The sequence below is a fragment of the Gracilinanus agilis genome, chromosome 4, assembly GCF_016433145.1.
Source record: "Gracilinanus agilis isolate LMUSP501 chromosome 4, AgileGrace, whole genome shotgun sequence".
Taxonomy (NCBI): domain Eukaryota; kingdom Metazoa; phylum Chordata; class Mammalia; order Didelphimorphia; family Didelphidae; genus Gracilinanus; species Gracilinanus agilis.
Window position 1 is genome coordinate 65,864,454 of NC_058133.1, and position 26,182 is coordinate 65,890,635.

Sequence of the window (26,182 nt, forward strand, 5' to 3'; positions counted from 1 at the left end):
GTGGCTGAGGCCCGGTTTGAACCTAGGACCTCCTGTCTCTAGGCCTGACTCTCACTCCACTGAGCTACCCAGCTGCCCCCTCCAGCTTAGATTTTTAAAAGGAATAGACAGAATATGGAAGCAAGGACAATTATAGGATGAGTGCATCATGATCCCATAAAGAAACTGTCAGAAGGGCTAAACCTCAAAATAAGATGAGGCTGGTGAGCTAAAAACTAAGGACTAAAAAGTTTTAAAATTATTTTTGGAGAAAAAGGATGATCCTATAATGAACTGGACCCTTCTTTGGGGTGAACTGATGGGAGAAGGAAAGTAGAATTAATTAGCTCTGATTTTGCTTCCATTTCTCTGCCAAGAATGACAGAATGAAAATTATTAATACAGTGTTCATACCCAATATAAGGAGATAGACTGTAAGAGATACTTCTTTCCCCTGAGGAATTCTAGTCTCTTGGCTCAGATGAGCTTCATCCTTGCTAATGAAATACCTGGCAGATGTAATTGCTGAGTTGCTGTTAGTGATATTTGAGTGATTGTAGAAATGGGAAAGGTGCCACAGGATTAGAGAAGGGCAAACGGCCTGATTTTCAATAAAGTGAAAATAGCATATTCTTCAAACTATAGATGAGCTTGACTTTGGTTGCTGGCAAAATTCTAGAATGGATCATTATGAGGATCATTGCTAAACATTTGAAAAGAGAAAAAGTAATTATAGAGATCAGCTTGGATTAATCAAGAATAGGTCAAGCAAGACTAATCTTATTTCCTTTTTTGACTGATTATTAAACTAGTATATGAGAGACATTTTGCGGACATACTTAAGTAGATTTTAGCAATGCTTTTGATAAAATATCTAATACTATCCCTGTGGAAAAGATATTGAAATATGGTCAAGATAATAATATGGTAGGATGGATTCAGAATTGATTGGATGACTGGACTCAGAAAGTATTTTTTAAGATTCAATATCAGCAGGGCTGGACATGCACAGTAGTATATCCTGGGAATTGGTACCAGAGTCTGTGATGTTTTACCTTTTTTCTCAATAACTTGGATAAAGACATATTAATTGCTCCTGAAATTTACAGAAGGCTCGAATCTAGGATGGATAAGTAAAACACTAGGCCATAATCAGTTCCCAAAAATTTAGTGAGAAGAAAGAATATTTTGTTGAATCTAATAAGAGTACCTCTCCTCTAGCCATCTTTGTGCCAATCCTCCCCTATTCATCCTCCGCTTCCCATTGGGTACTCCATTCTTTTCTGTACGCTTCATTGGTGACAGTTCTTTATGTCTAGGATTTGTCCAGACCTATCATGAAGTACTGTGGTCATCTTCGTGCCGTTCCTTAATGCATGTCACTCTCCCATCCTTGTTTTATGTCCCTTTTTCTGGGAATAGTAACATATCAATAATACTATTCCTGGAAAGTATGTATGGATCAATTTCCCTAGGATTCTCTTCAACATTCCTGTGACTTCCCAAATCAAAACATCTCTCTCTGGAAAATACTTCCTTAAATGTGCTGTTTTTTTGCTATTGGAATGTAAGTTCCTTGAGGAAGTCTGGGACTGTCCTTTTTATATTCGTATCCCAGCTCTCAGCTCAGTGCTTTGCATAAAGTAAGCATTTAATCATTTTTTCAATTATATATTCAGTATGAAATTAAATAATGATAAATTTTGGTTATGAAAATCAATTTCACAATAACAAAATGAAGAGGCATGAAGATGCAGAAGATTATCTGAAAAGCACGAGTGTTTTAGTGGTCTGAAGGCTTGATATGAGTAAGCAATGTGAAGTGATGGTTAACAAAGCTATGGTGATTTGGACTTCATTAAGAGAGCTTTAGCTGGAGATAGCTAGGTGGCTTAATGGAAAGAAAGCCAAATCTGGAGTTTGGAGGTCCTGGGTTCAAATGTGACCTCAGATATTCCCTAGCTGTGTGACCTTGGGCAAATTGCTTAACTCCCATTACCTTGCCCTTACCGCCTTTTGGTTTTGGAACCAAAGGTTTCAGAGAGACAGACAGACAGACAGACAGACAGATAGGCAGACACAGTGACAAAGACAGAGACACAGACAGAAAGAGACAGAGATTTAGCTTACAGAAATAGGAAAAGTATATATTGAAAGTGCTGTTCCCTTTTCACCTCATCTAAAGTATTGTATTTTGGTATATCACTATTCAAAAGGACACCGATGAGCTGGAATTTGTGCAGAGGAGTACAATCAGAATTGTGAAGGGTTTTGAGTCTACTGGAGGATTGGTTGATGGAATGGTACATGTTTTCCTGTAGAAGGAAAAGTTCAAGAGAAATAATTATGTTTAAGTATTTAAAAGTTTGTTTTGTGTAAGAAGGGTTGTTTTCTTTGGCCAGAAAGCAGAAGCAGGAGTAATATATAGAAACTGCAAAGAGATAAATTTAGGCTTGATGCCAAGAAAAATTTCCCCAACAATTAAGGCTGGGCAAAATGTGGAATGGCCTAAGGAGTTATCAAGTACTCCCTTGGAGATCTTCAGAGAATGGATAATTATTTATGTCAGGTATGTTACAAAAGAGATTCATTAGTCCAAGAGATACATTAATTGATTGTTTAAGGACTTTCCAACACTAAAATTGTATTACTTTGTAATTTTCTGAAATGGAAGGAAAATCTGCAACTTTCCTATCTATTCTAATTAGTTAACCATGTCTTTCTTCTATAAGAATTCTTGGCCTAGATGTTTATTCTTAACCTAATGAAGAAGATTTTTTTTTGGTGGTTTTTTTTTCTTATTTTGGTCAAATGGTACCATGGTGAATTGTTGCATCTCTTTGCAGAGATCTATTTAGAGCCTTTTGTTGTAAGAATAGTAATGATTGCCACAAAATATGAGTGGCATAGAAATTTAAGTGAATTTTCTTTTCAGACTATAATCTTCTTTTCTAAAATGGGGGTTATCCTAACTTATAAAAGTAATCTGACCATCCTAAATTCAACTTTTTTTTTTGTTGTCTAACTTCAGAGCAGATGGAAAAAATCATGAAAGTGACAAAACTGTGTTTCATTTTTAACATTCCAAGGTATTCTCAAATACCATGTTTTGTTTAAAAATCCCAATAATCTTTTGAGGTGGATGGGGTAGGATCTACCACCTTGAAAGAATTTTAAATCTAGATTTTAAAATATTTGTTGTCTCATTTGAACTGTTAAAATGTTTTCTTCTTGAAAGGAATTAGATCATCTTTAGCGAGCAGTTCTCTAAAAATTCTTTAAAAATGAATTGAAAAAATTGTAACTTGCTAGATTGTTTGCTGAAGGAAATGAATATTTTTTAAAAATTGAAATGACTAAAAGCTCACTTAGCAGCTAGAGAGCTGAGTTCTAATGCTTTTTTCTTTTTAGAGAGTAGGCAGTTACTTCTGATAAAAAAAAAAGACAGTCATTGAGTTCCATACTTTTGGTGTGTACACGAGTGACTTACTCTTTCACTATTTGTATCACGTGAATTGAAAAACCAGAAGAATAAGAGAAGTTGCTTTTTACTGTTGGAAATTGACTCAGAGGCAGATTTAAAACTGGAATGGACCTTACTGGACATCTAATCCATCTCACTCCAATTTATAGATATGAAAACTGAGGCCCTTTTAATTTAATGATGTACCTAAGGACATATTGTAAGTGACATGCCCAGGACTTTGGTAGAGATCTCTTGCTTCAATCCCAGCCCTCTTTTTAACTTTATAGAACTTCCTCACTTTTTCCTCCTTGGTGGCTTCTTTGTTGTGTCAGTCAATAACATTTATTAAATACTTATTATGTTCCAGGCACTATGTTAAGTTCCAAGAGACTTAGAAGATACTAAAAAACTAAGGACTGCTGCTTGATCAGGAAAGCCCTTGTCAGCCACCATCTTATATTCACTTTGTACTTCTTTACTTCTCCCCACATCACGCTCCCTAATAAATAAATCTTCCTTGCCCCACCTTGCAGCTTCTCTGCTTCCTCTCTTTCTTTTTTTTTTCTATTGATACCCCCCAGTGCTTATTATTTCTATTCCTGGCACCTAGTAGGTGTTTCACAAAATACTTACTGACTTTTTATTATCTTCTCATAACACATTTCCTAACTAAAATTCATGAAGAGATTGCAAACATTAACACTGCCTTTACACATGGATAAGAAAGGGTAGGTGACTGGATTTGCATCATATAAATGATTCACTGATAAACATTCAAAAAACACAGTTTATATTTCATTGCCAGAATCATAAACATATAATTATGATTCAGGTATTTTTACAATCATGATGATTGCCCTGTTTGAGTGGTATATTATCATTGAGTCATAAAATAAGCCATATATGTGTAATAGTACATGTATGTATAATAGTATGGCTAATAATAAATCTTTTGTTCTATGATTCATAAGTTGTTACTGAATAATGAAAGTAACATTAGGCAAAGGACAGAGTACTACTATTGAGGTGGAAAAAATTAGTATCGAATTAGTGTTGGAATATATGACTGTGATCTGATTGGGTCAGACAAAAAAAACTAATTCTGATTACTATTGACTTGTTAGATAATATTCATGGATAAAATAAATTTGAAATGGATATAGAAGCTATGTATCTATTTTAGAGAAGGGAAGTAGGATAAATAAGAAATAAAGGAAGGAAAATAAATAAAATAAAGGATAGAGCTGAGCAAGCAAAGTCAATTGTTCTTTAAGCAAAGGGACTTGAAAACAGATTGGGGACTCCTGCTACAGCTTATTTTTGTATGAGCTATTTCCCTAATGAGGTGAGTGGCGGAAGGACTGATCGGCAATAACTTTGAATGTCTGTGTTTTGTTTCTCTTCCTGTGTGAATCATAAGGGCAAGAATTGGGACTTGTGCCCTAAATTGAGAGCAGACCTCCTTATATTTATATGTGGTGTCATATTACATGCTCTTTTACTGCCTAGGAGCATTTTAAACTAACATTTTAATTTTCATGCTCCTGCAACATTTCCAGGAACACCAACAAATTGACACTTGGGATTCACACAAATTGCTTTGTGGTTCAATGGCTTCTAAATTCTGAACTTATTAGCCCTCTTCCATTTTTTTTGTTCTCCTTAAGGAGAATTTTTCCAGCATATGCTATTCTTTTTCTGGTCTACTGAGAAGTGAAATATGATTACCTCTGCATTTCTTTCCAGTCTACTGTATTTGTAGAACAAATTATAGTACAATGTCTTCTCACTTCTGGATAAATTGTTCCAACATAAAAACAACTTAAAATTTTCTGTCTTTTGGTGTTTATAAATTTTTGTTTTTAAGCCTCCAATATCAAGGAAAGTAACTTGCAGGCAGGGCTTATTTATCTATATTTTCCAAGATTTTGTAATTAGTGTTATCATTTCTTAACTCATTAAAGGCCCAGTATTAATTAGTCTGGAATTCTCAAACAGATAGTTTATGAATAAATATGTACTGTTGTTAATATTTTGTATTTTAAAAATATTCTTCTGTTACAATCCATTTCTTAAATATTGTTAATGAAATGCCTAGTGTTTTTCTATAGTCTACTCTTTGTTACTTTTTTCAGTTTGGTTATTTCTTTTTATATGTATAACTTATATTTGTGTGGGTATTCAAAAGAAGAGATTTTCCAACAACTTAGTATATTGTATGGAACATAATTAAGAAAACAATTATTTTCACTGGATACATAGGTTGGTCCTGAAATCCTAAGACAATTAGGTTGGTGTAAGCACTCCACAGGCATTTTTAAAAAATGAAGAGGAGAAAGTTCATGTCTAGTGAGTGCACCCTCGATAGTTTTAGGTAATGAAGTAATTCCAGCAAAAAATAACTTCCAGTATTCTAGAGTTAGCTCTCAGTGGTAAAATACTTCTAAAAGAGCCTGACAGTTAAAAATTGGAGGTCAGTTTATATGGAACATATAAAGGAAGTTCAGGGATTTGAAAGAAAGAAAATGTTGGAGGTAGGCTTTCTGTGGCTGTTTCTGTGAAAGAAGTCAGGTTTAAATAAATTTAAAATAAAAGACAAGTACATTCTTATTATTTCTGGAAACTGGGATTTTAAATGGTTATTGACATACACTTTTTTCTCTTGTAGTGATCTGCTAAAGCTTTTTTAAAAGCCTTCACTTGACCACTCTATGCTATTCAGCTTCATTCTGTCTCACCTCCCATTAATAGTCAAACTCCTAGAAAATGATCACTACACTTCTTGGCTCCATTTTCTCACCTTTCACTCATATCTTTAACTCTTTGCCAGTTTCTCAATAAACATTTAGTAATTACTTATTACTGTGTGGTAGACACTTTGTTAAGAGCTGGGGATACAAGAAAAAGCAAAAGAAAATTCTTGCTCTTAAGAAGCTCTCAGCCTAAATGGGAGAGACAACATGAAAAATATTTTAATAATCTATCTATGTCTGTCTATCTATCTATTTATCTATCTATCTGACTTTCTGTCTGTCTGTCTATATGTATATGCATGCTTATATATGCCCTATAGCTATATGTTATAGCTATAAGATATATATATATATATATATGATAAGTTAGATATTATTAATAGAGGTAAGGCACTATTGAAGTTGTACTTAGAAGCAATTGGTGGTTCTTATGAGACCAGAAGGGCAGTGTCAAGCTTTAGAAATGGGGAAAAAAATCAAAGAATGTGCAGCAAAGACTCATCAACACTAATGTGATATCAGTGGGGAGCCAGCCTGGGGAAAGAAATGCAATGATGCCAGCAGAAGCCATCAGTGAGGCCTGAACCAGAATAAAATGGAATTGGGAACATTTTAACAAAATAAATAAAAGTAAAATACAAATAGATAGTGTTGATCTTGGTTTTCCAGGTAAATATCCTCTTAGGTTTGAATTTGACATATTTAATGCAAATTGTCATTAAAAAAACCCTTTCCCATCTGCCTATAACTTTGTTTTCAAACTTATTGTGTATACCTTCCCTTCACATGGTTTTTAGGCTTGTCAGTCATCTTCCTGCTGTTCCTCATAACACGATATTGCATCTCACATTGCTAGAATACACTTACTCCATTCTCAGGTCCCCTCTTAGAATTCCTAAAGCTCAGCTACATGCTGTTTCCCCCATGAGTCCTTTTCTGATAACCTCAACTGTGAGAGCCCTTGCTAGCCCTTACCCTGTCTTGATTTTAGATATATTTATCTATGTATGGATTATTTCCTTCTTTAGATTTTAAGTTCCTTAAGGACGGGGATCATTCCATTTATTCTTGTATTTCTAGAACCTAGCATGGCTTCTAAAGCACAGAAGGTGCTTAAACGTTTATTGGTTGATTTATTGGTCATCAACCAGGTATAAGGTATATCTAGGCTATATGTCTGCTGATTTTGTACAGATTTCCACTAGAAAGAGAAAGAAGGAACTCCTAAAGGTATCAGAATCATTCAAGATTCTTTTGACTGTATTCAGACAAGTATGTCATTGATTTGAATTATCTGGATAATTATCAAAACCGTTCACTTTGGTTTTTTAGAGAAGAAATATTTTCATTCTTTCCAATAAAAATGATAATCTTTTGGCAGTTTTTATGGTGATCAAGATTGTCATAGATATTTTTGAATGTCCATTTTGTAGCCTGCCTTTTCAGTAATTTTCTTTGCTATTTGAAGTTATTACTATTACCCCTCAAATAGCAGTTATTCTTTTTTATTTTCTGTTTATTTAATTTATTTAATACATTTATTTAATTTACTTAATAAAAACCATTCTGTAGTGACTAATAAGATCTGGAGATTTCCTTGATGATTCATTACTTTCCCCTACTAATAAAGTGTTTTTTTTATTTTAAAGAATATATTTTTCTGGATGCCTTTTTTCATAGCATATTCATTTTCATCTATAACCTTTAATTTCTAGCAAGTCATCTGCAGTAACAAAGATTTTAAAAGAAAGAGAAAAAAATAAGCGCCAGCAAAACTACTTAGCACATCTGCTATGTCTCCCAGTCTATCACATATCCCATACCCATAATCCCCTAGCTTTATATCAAACAATTACAGGTAGATTTTATCTACTGCTCTCTGAGGCCAAGCTTGGTCATTAAAGTCATATGAGATTAGATTTTTTCCCATTTTTACCTTTTTTTTTACATCATGATTGTGTATAACTTTTTCTGTTGTACTTATTTTGCTTTGTATAAATCTTCTCAGCTTTTTCTTGATTAATATTTTATACTATTTTTCTATTTTTATTGTTATGATGAAGTAACATTCTATTATTTTCATAGGGTTTTCAGAAATTTCAATTTGTTTAGCTCTTCCCCAATTAGTTAAGAATGGTTTTATTTCCATCTTTTTGCTACCACAAAATGTGCTGAAGTGATTATTTTGGTGCAGATGGGGCTTTTCCTTGTGTCTTTGATCCCCTTGGAGGTAAATGCCTAACAGTGGGACTTCAAGGTCAAAGGGTATGGACATTTAATACTCTAAAAATTATCTCCAAATTCACAGTAAGGAAGACAATGCAATGCTTTCATGTTCCTTTTTTATAGCATGCTTTAAAATAATTTATATCTGTATTCATCTTTCTTGTAGCTTGCAAACTTTCCAAGACTTTGTGAAGAAACAGAAAGGATTGTTGCGAACCACATTCGTGAAAGAGAAGGAAAGACAAAGGATCAGGTGAGAATTTTTTTAAGTTGATGGATTGTGAATTAATAAATGAAGCAGACAGGGTTCTTTAGGAGAGGTTCTAGGAAATTATTTCCACATTTCCTCCTTTAAAATGTTTTATATTTTTAGAGAATCACCATGAGTGTGTACATCAAATATTTTGTTGTTGTTGTTGTTTTTTTTTAAACGCTTGTACTTCGGTGTATTGTCTTATAGATGGAAGATTGGTAAGGGTGGGCAATGGGGGTCAAGTGACTTGCCCAGGGTCACATAGCTGGGAAGTGGCTGAGGCCGGGTTTGAACCTAGGACCTCCTGTCTCTAGGCCTGACTCTCACTCCTCTGAGCTACCCAGCTGCCCCCTACATCAAATATTTTTGAATTAGAGGATGTTTGTTAGTCCTATAATTGCTAATATCCAAATGAGAAGAGAGTCCTTTTTTGTGAGGTCAGTGAGGGAAAATAATTAACCAGAGATCTCATAATTTATTTTAAGACCTTACCTAATATTGGCTTTATCTTTTTAGGGAGAACTATAAAATATATATCTAGATGGCACAGTGGATAGAGTGCCAGGCCTAAAGTCAGAGAGACTTATCTTTCTGAGTTCATAACTGTATGAACCTGGGCAAATCATTTAGTCCCATTTGCCTCAGTTTCCTCATGTGGAGAAGGAAATGACTAACTACTCTTCAATATTTGCCAAGAAAACCCCAAATGGGGTTACAAAGAGTTGGACATAACTGAGAAAACAATTTAATAACAACATTAAGTGTAATGTTTACTTAATTATTAAATTAAGAGAAGGAAACAACAAACTTTTTCATTAGATTCAAAATGGAAGTATATACTTTAATTCTATCTAATGGCTATGACCATGGTATAGTAGAAAGAGTATTTGGAAGGCAGGGGACCTGGAACCTGTTACTAACTAGCTATCTGAATTTGGGCAAGTCACAACCTCTTTTTTAGATCTCAATTTCCTTATCTGTAAAATGAGGGAATTGTAATAAAGGATCTCTAAGGCCTCATCTAGTTCTAAAAGTCTACTGTTTCTAGTATCTAAGTATCCTGATTTCAAGGTGAAGATAGAAAGAGAAGTGAGAAAAGGCCAGGAGGGCCAGAAGGATTAAAAAAATTGAGAGGAAAAGATAAAGACAGAAATATCTACCAAATTAGAGAAATGGTAGGAGATGATGGGGATAATAATAAATCACAGACCTGTCTATATAATCTCACGTAATCTAGATTACAAAGTGCTTTATGGTTTCCATAATCAACTTTGTAAGGCAGGTAATAGTATTATCACTGTTTTATAGATAAGGGAACTGTGTGATTTGATAGTTAATAAGGAAGTATCAGTCATACAGTTGGGAAGTATGGAAGCTGGAACTTAAGTAAGGATAAATACTTCAAGGGCATTGCTCCCTCCACTGTTGTTCTGACTCTCTTTCCATAAAATGCAGAGAATTTAAGGTTAGAGATTTTCCAGTAACATTATCATTTATCCTTGCCCTTTGAAATGAAAATTTTCATTAACTTATTTTCACTCTTAATAATTCCTCCTTTTAAAGCTTTGCATCACCTCCTTGAGATGGGGAATTATTCTCTGAAAGGTGGTTGATGTTAGCTGGGACAATATTAGCCCTCTTGGCTTGATGAACTAACCAAATATTCAAATACCTACATAGATGTAGGGAATCCTAGGATTTCTCAGGATTAAAACATTAACCTGTGACAAGTATAATTTTTCTACTTTTTTCCTACCCTTTGGTTCATATTAATGTTTATGAACACCTGAGACATTCATGACAAGAATTCAAGAATCAGGAGAGCTATTTAAATGTTATGTTTCTTCTGGTGATGCCACTTCAGTACATGAGTACACACATTAGAGGTCCTTTGTGTACTTAGGTAAGAGTCACAAGATACTTTTCTCTCTCAAAGCATACTGGTTCTTACCATTCCTCTAATTTGCTATGGGTACCTTTTCCCATTTCTCAGGATTCTCTCCATGAGAAGAGCTCTGATTTAGAATGCCTTGGAGACAAACCGTCTCCCTCCTTAAAAGCAATTGATAACCCAGCATCCCTCTCATTTCTTCCTGAGTGTGCTGTCTCCTCCTAATTGAATCTCAGCTTAGAACCATTCTACGTCTCTGAACCACAGTTCAGATCTGAAATTATGGTTTGAAGTTTAAGGTTTATTGGTATGTGTATGTATAAACACATACTTATTTATTTCTGTGGATCATGTATTTGTCCATATGGATCTCTATCATGGTTGTGCATGTGCTCACATGGTGTATCTAGGTGATCACAAGGGCATAAGTACTGAAAGGTAATCCCAGACGTGAACCTGCTTGGTGCAACCAATATCTGTTGATCGAAGTGGAACTGAGTGAGACCACAGCTGAGATTCCCATCCTCGTGTGTGTGTGTGTGTGTGTGTGTGTGTGTGTGTGTGTGTACCCTTGTATGTGGGGCATGTACATGGATCTACACATATATGTAGGGATTTATATATACACACGTATACCATAGGCTCATGAATTTCAACTGTGCTCTTGCTCAGTTCCTTGTTATGCTTTCTAGCCCCAATAATGATCTGCTCAGGGGATACCCTTAAGCACTTTTGCCCTTGTGATCTGTGGTAAGATTCATGAACAAAATGGCTTTATACTTGGATTCACAGGGAATGGTGAGGGGAGGAAGGCATTTAATGATCTCGGGTAGGTCCTTCAGGTACTCCTCTTATCCACTGATGTTTGTTTAGTGACTCGCTTTATGTGAAGTTGTAAAGGAAGGAGGTTTAAGATAACTGAGAGTAGCAATCTGTTTGCTAGGTTATCTTTTGGAGATAAAGTCCCAGGAAACCCTTTCATCCATTCTTGGTATTAGACTTTTCTCCTGGAAGAGTTTTTCAACACATGTGTCTGCAATTTATTACCACTTTTTAAAATTACCATTTTTTGCAATTATTTATTACCACTTTTTGTTTTTATCATTATGAGTTTAGTTTAGATTTTTAGATTAGAAGACACTTATAATGCTTATCCTAGAAATTGTAATGCTATTATCTTTATTCTTGCCAACCTGTCTTGGGCAACTTTCATCCATGTCCTTTCAAAAATATGCCACAGGTGGTACCCCATATGTGTGAATAGGCCTTCCTCACATTTACTTTATACTAAGTTGACACCAGTGGAGTCCTTTGAATACAAGTTCCTTTGAATACAAGATAACCACATTTTGGTTTTGAGATGGCTTAAGGAAATGAAAGAAAGGAAAGTGAGTTTCACAGAAAAAAAAATTGAAAGGGGATAGTGATTCCTCTAACGGTTAGGAATTTGTACTAAGGGATTTTAAAGTCTAGTACTGACTTTTAAAGCTCTGGAGCATTTTAAAAATTGGCTTTCATGAAGGACTATGTTCAAAAATTCTTCTGTTTTTCTTTGGCTTTTAGGTACTGTTGCTGATTGACATTCAGGTATCCTATATTAACACCAACCATGAAGACTTCATTGGCTTTGCAAAGTACGTGAATTGATGTGTGTTTTGGTTTTTTTGTGGGATGTGTGTGTGTCTAGAAAAAATAAGAATTTCTTATATACTTACATTAACCTCATCAAAATGTTTTGAAATATTCAATCACGTATTCTCTTAAGTGGAGAGCATGACTGGTCAAAACAAATTCTCATCCTGACATCTACTTAAAAATTATTTATAGCTTTAGTTTTTACATCTCTGGAATTTCCCAATATCTCTCCTTTCCAAAGAGTAGGTTTTATAGCAAAGAAATAAAACCAGTTAAACAAATTTAATGGATGAATTAGCTAATGCTACCATTAAATACAATGTCCTACACCCATAGAATCCCTCATTACTTTGAAAAGGAGTGAAAAGGGTATTCTCACATCTTTCCTTTCCTCATTAGAATTTCACTCTATTCATATTTGATTTTCATAACTTTTGTTCTTTCCATTTATATTATAGTACTAGTACATATTGTTTTTCTTGTTATACCTAATTTACTTTGTATCAGTTAATGTTTTTTCATGCTTCTCTGAATTCATATTCATTTTTTAAAAGTGTAATAATATTTTATTTTAAAATTTGTTTTGCAGTTCTCATGGACTTTTGTCTTGTTTCCATTTCTTTGCTTTGAATGTGCTGCTGTGAATATTTTGGTATATGTAGCTCTAACTTTTTATCTTGAAGTTCTTTGACTTAGTATTTCTGGGTCAAAGGTTATAGGTATTTTAGTCATTTTCTTAGCATAATTCCAAATTGCTTTCCAGAATGGTTGATCATTTTACAGCTCCACTAACATATTAGTGTACTTTCCTTAGTACAATCTTTTCAACAATGATTATTTTCATCTTTGACAATTTCTTGGGAGTGAGTTGAAAATAGAATTTTTTCAATGTATATTTCTCTTTTTATTAGTGATTTGGAAATGTCTTTTAAATGGTGATTATAGTTTGTAGCTCTTTTTGAGAACTATTTATCTTTTTTGAGTTCTTATTTATTGGGAAATGGCTTTTGTTCCTATATACTTGTTAATTCTTTATACATTTTGGATGTCAAACTCGACAGAAATATTATATTCTAGGATTTTTCCCCAATTGAATGCTTTCTTTCTTATGTGAAGTATATTGATTTTTTATGCAAAAGCTTTTCACTTTCATGTAATTGAAATAATCTTTTGTTTTGCAAAAGTTTCTACTTTTAGTTCAAAACAAAATGTCCAGGGGGCAGCTGGTTAGCTCAGTGGAATGAGAGTCAGGCCTAGAGAAGGGAGGTCCTAGGTTCAAGTCTGGCCTCAGCCACTTCTCAGCTGTGTGACCCTGGGCAAGTCACTTGACCCCCATTGCCTACCCTTACCACTCCTCCGCCTTGGAGCCAATTCACAGTATTGACTCCAAGACGGAGGTAAGAGTTTAAAAAAAATTCTCCTCTTCTTATAACTATGAAACTTTTTGCTGTGGTTCTCCTTTAATTTTTAAAATTATGTTATAGTATTTGATCTCATATCTGTTTGAGTTTATTGTGAGATGCAGTGTCACATTTTAATATGAATTTAATTTCTGGCTAACTTTTTTCTAGATTTTCTCACTAATTCTTGTTAAAATGGGAGTTCTCCAAGTAATACATGTCCCCAGGGTTATTGAATACTATTATTGGGGTCAATAATTTTTGATTCTTCCCTATTCAAAGTAATCTCAGTTACTCTAATTTTTAAAATTTTAAACTAGTTTTAAGTAATGTTGATGACTACTACTTTAATCTTAATGTCATCTGAAACTTCTATTCTACCATTATTCTTCCTTTATTCATTTTTCTTGTTTTTACAGAGCATTTAAAAAAATGCTCTGTAAATTACTTTGTCTAGTTCTTTAAAATATCCTCCTTGATAGTCATTGGGATAATACTGAATTTTTAAATTAATTTAGTTAGTCTCATTTTAATAATATTGGTTTGTCTCAGGCATGAGTTCTAACTAACCTTCCAACTATTTAAGTCATTATTTAGGGAGTATTTTGGAATTCCATCTATTCAGGTCCTGAGTGTGTCTTTGCTGATTGATTCCCAGATATTTTATTCATTGTGAAATTATTTTGAAAAGGCTTTTCCCTTTTATTGTTCCCTCTTGGATTTTGTTGTTGTTAAATAGAAATACTATTATTTTTTGAAGGTTTATTTTATATCCTTCTATTTGGGGGAAGCGTGGTTATTAATGAAATTTGTTATGAAGCATGTTACCTAACTCCTGATAGAGAGACGACAAAATCAAGGTACAGAAAGGGATATACATTTTTGGGCATGTCCATTGTGTTGATTCATTTTGCTTGACTATTCTTATTTGTTAAAACTTTTTTTTCTTTGCACTTGGTTTTTAGTTGTGGGGGAGAGGTAAAGAATTTTTAAGGAATATGGCTGCAATAGTAATGCAAAGAAAAGGGTTATTAACACTTTAAAAAATAAACAGAAGAAAAGGAAGTTCAGAAGGAAGAAAGGGAAAACAGAAGAAGGTATAGTAAGAAAAGACATTTTTAAAAATTCAACTGAACCAAGTGTCTGGTTTCTCAGTTGCCAGCTCAATACCATGGGACTTGGCCAAATATATAATTCTTCAGAACTGGCTCCTCACTAGCTATGGCTATTGGCAAATTCTGTCATACATTTCATTAGGCTTCTGGTAACTCTTCCAGTTTCTTAAAAATTCCATAGACTATAGAGACAATAAATCAGCAGTAACATTCACACACGGAGAAAGAAAGAGAACTTGAAGCAGATTCTCCACATTCTCAAGGAACTCTTGCCTAATAGGAGCAACATAAAAACAACTGTAGACAAACAAGATATAGGATAAAATGGAGATTATTGACTAGGGGGCTGATATGGTCCATCTCTTTTAATTCAGTCACATTTAATAGGACCCTGAGAAAGTGTTATGCTATAACGATAATAAATAGTCCATTTAAACCAGAGAAACTCAAAGTTTCTCAGATTTACTTTCTGGAAAATGAAGATAATCCCAGTCAGCTTTTTACTCAGTAGGTTTCTGTTTTATACATTATGCTCTCAATCAGTCAAGACTTCTTTTGGAGCAAAGCAGATAGAAGCTTTTAGATTGATTTTTTTTTTCATTTTAAAAAGTATCCATGCTTTAAAATATTTTTTACCATACAATAATTTTGTCTTTAGTGAAAGATTCTTTATTCATCCATTAATACATTGATGTGTTTTTGCATGCTTTTGTTTCTAAATATTGAACTCATCCTTGTAACTCTGTTTTTGTAATGCAAATTAATAATAAATAACCACAAATAATATTTTGCATGCATTTTGACAGGGTTTAAAATGTTTTAAAATAGGCATTTGTTAATATTATTGCTCTTTAGTGCTCTTTCTTCACTTAATCCCTCTCTTGTTTAGGTAGTAGGACTATATTTGTCATACAAAATTACTATAGAATCATAGATTCGGAGATGAAAGGGACTTCCGAGGACATGAAGTACCACCTTCTCGTTTTATAAAAGGTGAAATTGAGATCCAGGGAAGTTAAGATAATTGAATAAGGTCATTAAAATATAAAACATGGGAATGAAGTTTGAATACACCTGACACCAGTTACCATACTACATTTCTCCTCCAAGAAATTTTGGCATATTTTTTAATCACAGTTATTAATTATTTCTATGATTTATATTCTTTGACTCACTCATTATTAAGGATGCCAGTATTAACTTTTCACTTAGGACTATCTTTTTCATGTTACCTTTATATTATTATTTACATTATGCCATAAATATGGGATATGTTTAGCATTTCTTCTTTTTTATATTCACGTAGAACTTTTCTGTTCTGTAGTATATGCTCTACTTTCATATGGTGCCGAGAAATGTATTCATTCTTTAAGCTTCCTATTTAGAAGATTCCTCAAATCTCTCAGAATATTCACATTCTTCAACAAATTGTTCCATTCTATATATTCCTTTTTAGTTATTTCTTTTAGATTTTCACAGCTCTGATACATGAATATTAAAGTCTCTAACTATTGTTGAATTACTATCAACATATTTTTACAATTAAAATCAATTTAAGAATTTGGATTCTGTGCTATTTGATGTATCCATGTTTAGTACTGTTATCAATCTTTTGTTAACATTCCTATAAGAATATTATAACTTTCCCATTGATCTTAATTAGTATTATGAATTTTTCTTTTTAGAAGATACATATAGATAATTATGGATGCCTTTACTTTTTAAATGCTTATTGTACAAAATGGATGATTAGACTTTGCTTTCTTATCCATTGTTACTCTATTTTATTTTTACACTATTCACATTTAAAATTATGATTATTAGGTTAGTTTCCCTCCCTTTGTTTCTTTAGTATTATTTTATATTGTAGCTAAAGCTTTGAGAATACTTTTATTAATTCAGCTAACACAGGAAATATGGGTCCCCAGAGCTCAAATGTATATATTTTTTTGTAGTTCTAAAGGCACCTTTGAGTGGTTGAGGTATCTTTTAAATATTTTACACTTGGTGGCAGCTGGGTGGCTCAGTGGATTGAGAGCCAGGCCTAGAGATGGGAGGTCCTAGGTTCAAATCTGGCCTCAGACACTTCCCAGCTGTGTGACCCTGGCCAAGTCACTTGATCCCCATTTCTTAGCCCTTTCCACTCTTCTGCCTTGGAGCCAATACACAGTATTGACTCCAAGAGGGAAGGTGAGAGTTTAAAAAAATAAAAAAATATTTTACACTCCTAAGCCCCTCACTGGTATATTTCCCCAACAATTATCAACTAATACATATTGAATTACTAATTAAATCAATAATATGGAATTTGCTTTTTACTAAGATGGCATAGGAAGATCATGGCATATACCATCCCCTTAAAGGTGTGACATACTCTCCATCTCCTGTTTAAACTAGTGATGAATTAGTTCAAATTTTGAGAATGCATCTGGTAATTAGACAATTCATAGCTTCTGGAAGCTTTTTTGCTGACATCACTAAGAAGCTCTTATTAAGCATGTTGTAGTCTTTCTGCTGATCTCCTAATAGATTAATAAAGCTGCCTTTCCTCAATATTTCTTCTTTATCCTTAGCACCTGATGAAAGCTCTTGACAAGCAACCTAAATATAGAGGTAGTAATAGAGGATTTAGTCGTCCTAATTGAATTCGGGGGCCTCACCAGATAACTGAATTCTTAGACAATGAAAGAACTGCTAGGTATGATTGGTGAGACAACATCAAGTGATGTTTCAAAGACAGTGAAGAATAAGAAAAGTTCTATAAGACTAGAGAAAGAAGAATGTCCTAATGCTCAAATAAGGCAGGAAAAGACTACTGACCAGAATCTTTCAGTTCTTGGGAAATTCTAGAAAAGATCAAAAAGAAGATTGTTAAAAAGTGATTACAAAAAAAGGAACATAGCTCCGTCAGAAATAAGTCATAGTTCTGGCTCAGGGTAAAAGAAGTTGATCATGTCCTATTGCAGGGGTTGGCAAAGTATGGCTCTTGAGCCATATCTGGCTCCACCTCCAGACCGGCCTGACTGGGCAGAGCTCCAGGATGTGCCCCAGGGGGCCCTTCAACCCCTGTCCCATATTCCAGCGCCTTCCACCTCCATCCTCCTCCTTCCGCCAGCGTTTATGGCTCTCATGGCCAAAAAGGTTGCCGACCATTGCTCTATAGGGTCATAGGTCCTTTTGGCCACTGGCATAGGTCTTAGTGGTGCCATGCTTGGAACTTCTCCTATTAGATGAGAAATGGTTCTCCCCTTACCAGAATTTCCTGAGGCACAAACTAATAGATAGTGATACATATCTAGGTTTAGGATCTACCACAAAATTAATATGTTTCTGATATGTTGGGATTATGGGAATCTTTCTGTAGAAAATAAAATATCTTCAAAGAGGATAAATTAAATGATATTACCATGTTTAACTAGATATTTACCACAGAAATAAATTTCTTTTCCTAAAATTTTAGGAACATGTTCTAGCCTCAATCAAGTGAGCATTTTGCAGAAAAGTTCAAAGCAAAATGAGCAGTTGACTTATGACCTTCTGGCTGCTTAGGAAAATACCACTGCTATTTAACAGTGTGATAGAGCAGGACAGTCAAATGGCAGTTGCTCTTTAAAAACAAAACAAATGAACAAAATGAGCCTACAAGACAACTGAATAGATCATTTCCAGATCATTTCACCAGTTCTATAGTAAATTATCTTCTTTCTTCATGTGGTTTGAAATGATATGTGTGGTCTGCTCCATTGGTTAAAAAGACTATTTTTCTGGTTGCAAAGATTATGATTAGAAACTGGTGAGTTTGTTCTGTCACTTCAAGCCTCCTTACCTCTCCATCCCAGTATCAAATACAAAAAACGGAAGCTACAAAATAACCAGTTCCTATTTTGCCAATTAAAAATTATATTGGATCAAGTAGTTGGAACCAATATTGACATTTTTATCCTCTGTTCTTTACACTTCATTGGCAGACTGTCAAGAGGGAAATACAGAATGTAACTTTGTCCTTTGTCACTTTGGTGGATTTGATATCTATGCTCCAAAGTGTCTTTTCTTTGACAATCGAGTGGATGAGCTATCATACATTTGAAATGTGTGTATCAAGCATAGTCCATGCTACCAAAACTCCTATAAAAAGTAATCTTTATTACTCCTTTGTCTTCTACTTACTTATTATATAAACCACACATTAAAGTTGAGAATGCTCCAAAGAGAAGTGTAATAGGAGAAATGTAGAAATTGATACAGTCTATGTAATGGACATCTATGATCTGATAACTGGAATGCCACAATGTTGGCATTTTAGGTATATCTTGAATTGTATATTCATTTCAATGTCATGTTTAGCTTAATATCAAGTCTTACTCCAATATTTCTGATAGTTTGGATGCTTTTGCTTTACCCATAAGCTATCCCTTTTCTTTTGGGAAAATATATTTCTTAGTTAATTAAAAGAAGTCATGATTAACTATTTCTTTTTTTGATTGGGCTATTAAAGATATGAGGAATAATATTCTTTCCTCAGATTTTTAGCAAAGTATTTGATAAAGTTGCTCATTCTATTCTTGTGGAAAAGATGGAGACATTTGGGCAAAATGATAGTATGATTAGATGGATTCAGTACTGGTTAATGACTGAGTAGTCATTTTTAGTTGCATGTTTACCTTACAAGTTGTCTCCAGTGGAGTTTCCTAAGAATCTATGTTTAGCTTTGAACTATTTTACATTTTTTTATTAGCGATTTCTATTTACACTTAGAGGTATCAACCTCAAAGTTTGCAAAAAAATTATTCAGTTCATCTCCTACCAGATTAAAATGTAATAAGGAAATATTAAGCAAAACAAATCAAAATATAATACAATATAGATATTGTTAATTTGTGGTTTTCTAAGACCTTATGCTCCCTCAGGGATCTGTTTCTTTTGAGTCTTACACAAAGGCATATATGGCTTACTTATCAAACAACAGATGACACAAAACTATGATAAATAGCTAACACCTTAGGTAGTAGATTCAGGATTGAAAAAAAAGATCTTGACTCAGCATTAGATGGAACCAATTAAATAAAATGCATTTGGCCTTGATATAAAATCTGTCACGTGAATGAAAAAGAAAATTAACTTTACTAATATAAGATGGTATAGACCTGGTTAAAGACTAGTTTGAAAAAAAATCTGTACATTTCAGTGAACTACAAATGTAATATGAATCAGCAGCATGATGCAGTAGCCACAAAAACTAAGGAATATTTGGTTATGTTGGGAGGTATACTTATGATCCTTCTTGTCAGTTTACGTCAAAAATAGTATTATAAGTTCTGGGAGTCACAATTTAGGAATGAATGATATTGATAAGTTGGAAAGCTTATAGAAAATGATAACCACAATGGTAAAAGATGGTGAATTTAGTCCATGTCATATCAAGATGTTGAAAGAACTAGGAATGCTGCTCTGGGGAATAAGCAGCTAGGGTAGTGAGGTGGTATAATAGATAAAAGTGTTGTTAGGAAGACTTATCCACTTGATTTCAAATCTGGCCTCTGGCACTTCCTAACCCTGTGACATTGGACAATATCTTAACCCTGTTTGTTTCTATTCCTCATCTGCAAGATAAGCTGGAGAAGGAATTGGATAATGCTCTAGTATCTTTGCCAAGAAAACCCCAAATTGGGTCACAAAGAGTTAGACGTGACTGAAATTATTGAACAGCATTCTGGAGAAACACACTTCTTGGAGGGATATGGTAACTGTATTTGAGTACTTAAAAAAGCTGTCATATGGATAAAGTGTTAGATATTTTGTAGATCCCAAAAGGCATAACCAGAAACAATGAATAAAAGTTGCAAAAGAGGCAAATTTAGACTTGAAATGAAGAAAGCTTCCTAACAGAGCTAACCTGAAGTCAGATGAGTTGATATAAGGGTGATGGTTTCCCCTTCCTTGGAATTCTGAACATAGAAGTTGGATGAGCACTTGTAAGACATGTTAGAGTGCCGAATCTTTTCTTGTATGGCTTGAAGTAGTTGGTCAATAAAGATTCTCCCAATTCTAAAGATTCTGTGATAATCATGTAAGAAAAAAATTCCCAACAATTAGAACAATTTACAAGAGGATTTTGGAACTGGAATTGGACTAGAGATCTTTAAGCAAAGTCTTGATGACCACACATTGAACATATTGTAGGGATTCCTAATCTTGTCCAAAATGGCATTAATAGTCTCTGAAATTGCTTATGAATCAAAGAGTCTTTGATTCTGTGACTCATAGGGAAAGCTTTGCAAAGTAATGCAATGTAAAAAAATATGCTGTTATTTTTATTATGATATATAGTTAGTTCACAGGTCTGTTGTGATGAAACCACTTTATAAATTTCATATACGTATATGTAAATAAAATGAAGTTAAATTTCTATTGTCACAGAAAACATTATTTGATGAGTCAATACAACTTGATAAGGATTCAAAATTTACATAATAAGAATCTCTCCATTATCCCCTAAAATTGAAGTTTCAAAGCTAATTCATATTAGAATGGGTATTTTAAAATCTCCAAATCAGAATATGTAGAAAATTATGCCCTTAGAAAGTGTTTTTACTCCAGTGCAGGTATCTACATTGCTTTTGAAAATAGCCAAAACAATTCACAGCTCTTGCTTTCCCATAGCTCCAAAAACGTTTGTCATTTTTGTCTTTTGTCATCTTTGTCATCTAGTAGCTATTCGGTAAAACCTCAAAAGTTTTCTCCAATTTGAATTTCTCTGTTAGTGATTTAATTTTTCATATAGTTATTGGTAGCTTAGATTTTTTCCTTGGAAAATTTGCCTGTTCATTTCCTTCCATTATGAATTCCATTGGTGAATGACTTTTGTCCTTATGAATTTGAATCAGTTTCTTATTTAGATTAGATATGAGGCCTTTATAATACACACTTACTACAGTTTTTTTTGAAGTATTCCTTGAAGAATTTCATCATATTATTCACCTAGCACATTTCCCCTTTCCATTTCACTGGTATCACACATAGGTTATAAAGTATGTATTATTTGTAATATGGCCAAGTCAGCCCTGCTGTAGATTTTTCTGATGTCTAAATGTATAATTTTTCAATTATATTATTTTTATTTTAACAATCATTTCAGGCGAAAAAACAATTTTGTGGAGTGAATTAAGCATTCTCTTTGTCTAAAAAAGCACCAAATCCTATTTCTTCCCATACACAGAATTTCATTTTGTAATTTAGATAAATAATGGCTGATGAAATTGTTCTTTTTACTTCCATTCTTTCTCCATAATCCTACCATTTAAATAGAAAGGCAAGCGTATTAGCAGAAAGCTTTTGTGTAGTGAGCTTTCAAGTTCTCATATTCACTTCCATTTGTACCACGTGGACAATCTGGCTCCTGAGTTACTGAGATTTATGTTCTCTAGTGGTTTAAAGGAAATATATGCGCTGCACAGCCTGTTAAAATGATATCTCAATGCCATATAACAGACCAAGGTTTGTTTGTTTTCCAGTGTGCTGAGTATGTCCTGACACCTGTTTTCTCACAGTTGAAATGATACAGTGTGCATACTTCAGTTCTTGTTATATGAGCACCATGAAAATTCTATGAGTTGTAGCATTCATTATATCTTTTTCTCTCTTCTACAGAATGTGTTCTCCTATGGAATGCTACTGTTAAAAGCAGTATATTAGAGCCTTGGCATCAGACTATAGACCTATCTCTTGATTTTTCTTTTCACGTTATTTCTCTTATTCCAGTCTGAGGACTCTGGTTTATTAAGAAGATATCTCCTATTCTTATATGAATGCAATCTATTGTTTACAGACCACTTCTATGTGTATTTTACCATCCTAGGGAATGTAAAAGGCTTAGCCATTGTTTCTTAAATTCAGATTATCAGTGTCTCCAATATCACCCTTACTTGTGAACATGGAGAGCCTTTCTTTCATCAGCCCCCAACTGCTGGAGCTGTTTGGGAAATGCTTTTCCCTATGGGTCTTTTGAAAATTTAGTTTAAAAAAAGGAAGAATGCATGGTGTGTGTGTGTGTGTGTGTGTGTGTGTGTGTGTGTGTGTGTGTGTGTGTATGTGTCACACACTTATGTGTGCACTCATCTTAGGGCTCATTCTGATGAGTGGTGACTAAATTTTGGTACATCTTGGCCTTTGAGATTCCCAGATGTTATTTATAATCTTGTGGTAAATATTTTCTGTAATTGTTTTGAAGTAGAGCCATATCTAGGGTATGATAAAACAGGGTGATTAACACTGGTCCCATGCTTTAAGATGTTTCACTTTGCTAGCAGCTTGGCCAATGAGTCAGGGCAGTACTCAGTACAGGAAAAAGAAGATTGCATAAGTGGCTCAGCCAACTGGTGCTAAAATCATACCAATGGAATCAGGCTACTATTTGCCTTTTTCCCATCAGTTTCCAGTCAGTGTGGGAATTTCCCTTTCCTCCAACCTTACCCATGCAATCCATATTCTGCATGTTACACTTTTGTGTCTTGCTCACTATTCCAAGCCACCAACAAGCAGTCCCTTTTAAGTTAATTTTTAGCTTTTTTATGAAAATAAATGTTAAATGACATAGTTATATCCACAATTCCCAAACATTATTAACTCAAGAGAATAAGGATTATACAAGCTATATAATCATTGAAAGTACAAAAAGAAAAGATAAGAAATAACTCCCCACAATGTGAAACTTGAAATAAGAGGTGGTGTCAAGATGGTGAATTAAGGATAGCCTCCTCACTTCCAGCTGAATTCGCCCAACAGTCCCTTCCAAAAAACTTTAAAATGACCTTTCAAATCAAATTATTGAGGTGCAGAGTCAACAAAAGGTTGAGGTGAGACATCTTTTGAGTCTAAGAAAAACTTCAGAAGGTGGCCACAGAAGCTTCTGACATGTGGCTGAAGACCTTTCTGGACCCCATACACTTGGCTGCATCAATAGCAGCAGCCACAGCAGCCCAGCTGGAGCTCTCAGACCAGAGACAGTAAATGGATTGGATAACTGATGAGAAAGAGATTACCAGGGACTCTCTGCTGAGGATGACTGGCTTTGATTGGCAATTCATATTAGCTCATATGCAGTTCAGTGTTGCAATTCTATGGTAAAGAAAAACACTGGTGATTGGGAGAAGGGGTCCTGGTCACAGTACCAAAGCAAAGAGGAATACTAGCACTTATGAGTGGACCAGAGTCCTTTCTTATAAAGAACAGAGTACAGGCCTGGAGAGCAGTGACCACACTTCTCTGAGGGATAATAATCTCCCTGGAAGCATCAAAACTTACAAACTGCCAAAACTAGAACTGAAAACAGTAGAACACAAAATCCTGAAACTTGGGACAATACTTTTCCAGCCATGGATGAGCAGAGGCCAATCTTTATCTATCTATCTATCTATCTATCTATCTATCTATCTATCTATCTATCTATCTATCTATCTATCTATCTATGACAATTACATGGAATAACAAATTTCCACAACAGTTTTCCCAAGTTATATGACTAAACTTATCTTCTTCCTTCTTCATTCCCAGTTTTGGAAGGTGATTTGATCTGGGCTACATATGAATTATCATACAAAATATATTTTCATATTGTTCACTTTTATAAATGAGTAAACTTATAAAATCCAAACCCCAAATTTAACCCATATAAACAATTTAAAAATTTAATGTTTTCATCTGGTGTTACTTCAAAACAAGTACCTTCCTGTTAAATTAACTAAAGCCTATTGTTAATTTCAGTTTAGTCTATTTCCCTCAGCCTGTGTTTAAGTCTGAGTCCTGGTCTATAAGCCCTGCTGTATTTGCCTGTTAGATTAATTCTCTCTCCCCAAATATCTTTTCCCTTCAGTATTCTGATTCCAACAGTTCTTTCTCTGGAGGTGGCTAGCATTTTTTGTCATAAGTCCCTCTGAACTGTCCCGGATCATTGTATTGCAGATAATAGTGAAATATATTAAGTTGGTCATTCCATAATATTGCTATTACTGTATACAATGTTTTCCTTGTTCTGCTTATTTTACTAGGCATCAGTTCATGAAAGCCTTTTGGAGCCCAATTTTAACTTTTAATTTTTTTTTAAAATTTAAAATTTTAGTATTTGATTCAAAATAAAAAATAGGCTGGAAAAGTGAAAAAAAATTGACCATAAAAAACTGCTAAGGTGGCATGGAAGACCAAGACATAAACACAGACGAAGACAACAATGTGAAAATAGCTACAAAAACAAAAGAAAAATGCTAATTAGACACAAACTTAACAAGAATTCCTAGAAAAGCTAAAGAAGGAGATAAAACTGATAGAGGAAAAATTATGAAAAGAAATTATAGTTATGTACAAAAATATTTATTTTCATGAATTTTCATCTCATATAAGCAATATATGTATTATTTCACATGGAAATATGTATTGCATGAGATCACATTTATAACCTATGTCATATTACCTTCCATTTCAGGAGTAGGTGGGAAAGAAGGAGAGAACTTGAATCACAAAATACCAGAAAATTATTATTAAAATTGTATCTACATATAATCTTGAAAAAATAAAATACAAAAAATTAGTTATGCAAGAACATTATGTAAAGAGAATTAAAACTTGGTAAAACAGAAGTACCAAAATGTTGAAGAAAATAATATCTTAAAAAATCAGAATTGTCCAAATGATAAAAGAGGTACAAAAATTCACTAAAGAACTGCTTAAAAGCATAATTGCTCAAATGAAAAAAGGGGTACAATATTACTGAAGAGAAAATGATTTCTTACAAATCAGAATTGGACAAATGGAATTTTATCACTCTATGAGATATCAAGAATCAATAAACAAAGTCAAAGGAATGAAAAAAAGAAGAAATTGTGAAATATCTCATTGGAAAAACAACTGACCTAGAAAATAGATCAAGGAGAGCTAACCTAAGAATTATTGAACTACCTGAAAGTCATAAATGTGGAAAGAGCCTAGATATCATATTTTTAAAAAATTATCAAGGAAAACTATGCTAAAATCTTAGTTTAAGAAGATAAAATAGAAATTGAAGGAACTCACCAATCACCTACTCAAAGAGATCCCCAAATGAAAACTTCAAGGAATATCATAGGCAATTTCCAAAGCTTCCAAATCAAAGATAAAAGATTCTAAGTAGTCAGAAAGAAATAATTCAAATATTGTGTAGCTATTGTCAAGATCATATAAGATTTAGCACTTTAAAAGAGCAGAGGGCTTGGAATATGATATTCCTGTAAGGCAAAGGAGCAATGATTTTAATCAAGAATGACTTACCCAGCAAAAAGGAATTTAATCTTTAAGGGGGAAATGATATCTATTGAAATAGAGGACTTTCAAGAATTTTTGATGAAAATACCAGAGCAGAATAAAAAATCTGACATTCAAACATAAGACTTCAGAAGCATAAAAGGTAAATATAAAAGAGAATGCATAAGAGATTCTA

The 26,182-nt window shown here is 33.7% G+C and overlaps 1 protein-coding gene across 4 annotated transcripts in view; it reads left to right on the plus strand.

Moving 5' to 3' along the window:
* DNM3 (dynamin 3) overlaps window positions 1-26,182 on the plus strand; it is a 612,108-nt gene that overhangs the window by 205,624 nt on the left and 380,302 nt on the right. For all 4 annotated transcript variants that reach the window (XM_044672207.1, XM_044672209.1, XM_044672208.1 and 1 more), the window contains exons 11-12: window positions 8,591-8,677; window positions 12,132-12,202. In XM_044672207.1, coding sequence (XP_044528142.1) covers window positions 8,591-8,677; window positions 12,132-12,202 — 158 coding nt within the window. The remainder of the gene's footprint in view (window positions 1-8,590; window positions 8,678-12,131; window positions 12,203-26,182) is intronic.